The 4,613-nt window shown below is 32.6% G+C and overlaps 1 protein-coding gene across 1 annotated transcript in view; it reads right to left on the reverse strand.

The window, feature by feature from the left end:
• LOC106468811 (transmembrane anterior posterior transformation protein 1 homolog) overlaps nt 1-4,613 on the reverse strand; it is a 44,977-nt gene that overhangs the window by 36,835 nt on the left and 3,529 nt on the right. Inside the window, exon 2 of the mRNA XM_022397167.1 lies at nt 184-314. Within this exon, the coding sequence (XP_022252875.1) occupies nt 184-314 (131 nt within the window). The remainder of the gene's footprint in view (nt 1-183; nt 315-4,613) is intronic.

Below are 4,613 nucleotides of genomic sequence, written 5' to 3' on the forward strand. Positions count from 1 at the left end.
ATCTCCAAAGGGTTAATGAATTATTTTACATCACATTAATTAATGTAACTGATCAACTATATCAACTCATGGAATATATTGCTTAGCTCTAGTAAATGCTGATGTTTACAGGTCAGTCCATATTTTTGAAAACACAGCTAAATCTTGTGTTTATAACACTTACTATAAAGTTCAAATGCTTACTTTTTCTATCTCTCTGGGTATTTTCATGAAAATATAAAATTTTTCCCTTCTTTCCATGTATCTTTGTTTTTCATTTTCCAGCACATACCCACGACGTAATTCATTATACAAATAATCCAGTAGACATGCACCTAAAAGTATAAAAATAACAAAGTTGGCATATTAAATGACATCAAAATGCACACAAATAAAGTCTCCGTGTTTGTTTGGGTGTTGTATTGGGTGAGGTATAACCTCAATGAGCTAAATGACTCTCTGTTCTCTATTTATTGTTCCTTAAAACATTTTAAGTTATGTATGGAGTAATGCTTAGATACTACAAGGGATTATATTACAATTTTGGGTGATGTAAAATTTAACTGGTGTAATTTTTAAAACATTTCAATTATAAGAACTGAAGGGGTTTTCTAAAACCTAGAGGAAAGCAAGTCATGCAGATTTTTGTTTATTTTGAACTCAGATAAATTACACTTACCTAAGGAAGTTTGTTAAGAGTGGCAGAAGGATAAGGTTGAAAATAGGAACTAACATGATATAGGCAACAAGCATAAACTTCCTTTCAGAAGTTTGTTCTCAAATTGTAAGCCTGAGGAATAGTTTGTCTGATGCACATTCATGAATATCTTGTACCATTTTGTTACTACTTGTTTGATGCAGTAGTATTTTACTAATACGTTACATTCTGCATGTGAAAGCATATATTTTCTTTTATGCTAACATTTTCACATATTTTTGTATAGCAGGAAGTTACTGCTAATAGAGTTTCCTGATTAGTGGGCAACAATTTGTATTTTTTTATTACCACCCCAAAAAGACATCCAAAAGGCTCACATCTATAGTGCATCAGCAACATGATGAAATTTCAATGTATGAAGTTTATTTTATGGATCAAAAGTAAAATTAAGTAACTGTGTTAAAATTTTGTAATACATCCTGATTTCTGTTCCAAGCCAAACTAAAAATGAACACACCAACATACATTAATTAGGTAGCTAAATATTACTTTATCAAATTTTTACTATGGTGAAAATACACTGGAGCAAATACTGTAGCTAGCTATATCATGATCCAAGTAAAGTATGTATTAACTATTTAAACCCATATTTTTTTGCCCATTCTTCTGAAATTATTTTCATGATGTCCTAATAATTATCACCATAGCTTATAGAATTTCAATTTTCATAATCTTGTTTTTCTCTTCAGCATCAAAAGTACCCACATGAAGAATTGTTGGGTAAATAGCCTCAAACCTTTCCCTGTTGAACATTTGGTGATAGAAGGGTGTATAGAGAAACTGGTGGGTGGTGTAGTAGTCTCAAATACCAGGTCATTTGTCATTACCCATTGATGTCATCTCAAGAACATCAAATATCTCGATCATCTCTGAGCAAGCATTTTCTTTACAACTTGTGCTTTGGTGTACTCGTTGATAGCAGTGATGAGAGCATTACTTACATTTTCTATAAACAAAGCCCTAAAACAGTCAAAAGGTGTTGAGTTATCATTGTTGTTAGCATGTATACCAGAATCATGCTTGTTCTTTGGCAAAAACTCAAAGTCATTACTTGTGGCTGACCTACCTTGCAGATCTACTTCAGTCCAATCATTATCTCTGGCTCTGGTAGCAGATGTAGATCTAGGAGGTGGATCAGGTCTAGATGGGACTAGTTTGGGCAATACTCCCCCTCTAATCATTTGATTGATAAGCACTAGAACTCGGTCTCAGTGACTGTTCTGAGTCTCATCTGTTCATCACTAGAGTCTCTTCCAAAGTCAAATTCAAGATCAGAATCATCATCGTCATCACTCCTCCTTCATCTAACTGATTGAACAGACTCATTCCTTGCTCAACAGTAAAACTTTTTAGTAGCCTCTTTCCACTCCCCATCTTTGTTTTACAACTGATGTAAACAAATTATTAGACTTAACAAGAAAACACTGAAAACTCAGTCTCTAATACAACTTGTTGATCTGAAATTTGTTTCAAATCAAATGACAATGCTTCACAGAACTTCCGGTCTACTTATAAAAAAGGGATAATAACATGGTTTGGGTTAGTTTTCAGCCAAAGAGACAAATGTTATAGGATGCTGTCACCATCTAATGGGTAAATTGGGATTTTTGGCCAGATACTGGAAGAATCCACTCAGGTTTAAGGAGTTAAACAGAAGAAGTAATAAACGAGTTAATGAGAAATGCATCTATTTCCATGTCTTTTTTTCATGTAGCAGGAATTTATTACTAATAGAGCTTCCTTATTAATAGGCAACAATTTGTAGTTTAGTACCACCCCAATTATATACCCAGGGAGCTCACATTTATGGTGTATAAGAATCTACCTTAACTGCATTTTTTTCAACAAGTGAAATGCTACAAACATTGTAATACACTTTCAAGGACATACATAATATAGCCAGACAACTTATAAACATAAACCAGCTTTTTTTTTTTTAATCTGACCACTTTTCCTCATTTGACTGATACTTCTTACTACAGATTGTAAAAATTGTCACTATATTTCCTTAAAACTGTGCCAAGTTAAATGACCAATGAAAAATTTAAATAAAAGCTAGATGAAAGAAGTGAAAGGACAGGGTAAGGATTTATATACATATATATATATATGATTGTTACAACAGTTTTTACTTAACCAAACAAATTTCAAGTGCTATAGCCACTGATTAATTTTCAAGCCTTTACATATTATTCAGCATAACACAAAACTATTCAAATCTTTTAAATGTATTCAAGATGTACTACAACGAGTTTTAATTGCTTTTAAATAGCTTGGTTGTGATTCTAGGATAATAAAATTTTCAAGGAGACTGGGCTAGTAAACTGTATTTGAAGTTTGAAAAATACAATCAGATAAGAACTAACAGAATACTGGTTTTCTTCTGCAATATTTAGTACAGATATTTCTCTGTTTATGATACTCTTAATGAAAAAGAAATACAAATATTAGAGGCACATTCAGTATCTCTAGTATACATAAACATTACTGTACCAGGTACATTAATTGTTAAGCACAAGTGGTTTCAGGAAAATGCAGCAATTAAAATATTTGCATTTTTATGTATAAATATTTTCATACTCGTAAACAGCTAGTGAATGAAATAAATTTGCAATCAATTTTTTAGGCAGGTAGTAAATTTTTGCTACTGCCTTAAAAAACTTACCTTCTGCCCCTATCTAATGATGTGATGTATGCAGTTTATTTAAATGCAATTACACATTCATAAGTCCCATTCTCTAAAATAAACAAAAACTCTCAAAGCCAGCCCTCATCATTCATATAGTTATCAAACTTTCTCTTAAACTCACTTAAATTTATTGCTTCCACAACATCTGAAGGCAACCCATTCAAAAGACTAACCATCCTGTTACAAAAACAAAACTGTCTTAGCTGAAGATGATTCCTACCCTGCCAAAATTTATGTTTATGTCCCCTAGCCCTAAGATTCTCACTATTAAATATGTAAAAAGATGATATATCAACACTATCAATTCCCTTAACAATCTGAAACACCTCAATTAGATCCCCTCTAACTCTTCTTTTTTTCAAGAGAAAACAATTTCAGATATCTTAAACCTCTCCATCCCAGTCACCGTTCTAGTAGCTCTCCTCTGAACCCTTTCCAACAATTCAATGGCCTTCCTAAGGTAAGGAGCCCAAGAATGAACACAATACTCCAAATAGGACCTAGCCAGTGATCTACAAAATAAAATTATAATCTATTTAGACTTGTATTCAATATTTCTGTACATACAACCTAAAATCCTATTTGCCCTACCACTAGCAACAGCACACTTCTCAGATAGCTTAAGACAGTGATCGACTATTACACCAAAATACCTTTCCTTCATAACACTGTTGAGATTATTCCCATCCAAATTATACTTATAATTCAAGTTATGATAACCCACATGAATTATCTTGCATTTATTATAATTAAAACCCATCTACCATCTATTTGTCCAACTCATAAAATGATCTAAATCCTTTTGCAAAGCAGCAACAGCATCCTCACAGCCAACAACATCCAAGACTTTAATATCATCAGCATTAAGTAATTTATTGACCATTTCCTTCATCTATGTCCTTGATAAAAATCCAAAAGATCAAAGGTTCTAAGACTGAACCATAAAGTACCCCCACTTGTGACATTAATTCACTTTGACCGAACTCCATTTTTAACAACTCTTCACTTTCTTTCACCCAGCCACTCTTTTATCTAATTAGCTAACTTGTCCTCTACACCTAAAGAGATAATTTTTTACAACCCTTTTATGTGACACCTTGTCAAATGCTTTCTGAAAATCCAGATAAACCAAATTCATACCCTTACTCTCACCTACATAAGCAGTAACCTTTTCAAAGAATGTCAAAAGATTTGCGAGGCAAAATTTTCACTTAGTGAAACCATGTT

Source organism: Limulus polyphemus, unplaced genomic scaffold (genome assembly GCF_000517525.1).
Source record: "Limulus polyphemus unplaced genomic scaffold, Limulus_polyphemus-2.1.2 Scaffold3173, whole genome shotgun sequence".
Classification (NCBI taxonomy): domain Eukaryota; kingdom Metazoa; phylum Arthropoda; class Merostomata; order Xiphosura; family Limulidae; genus Limulus; species Limulus polyphemus.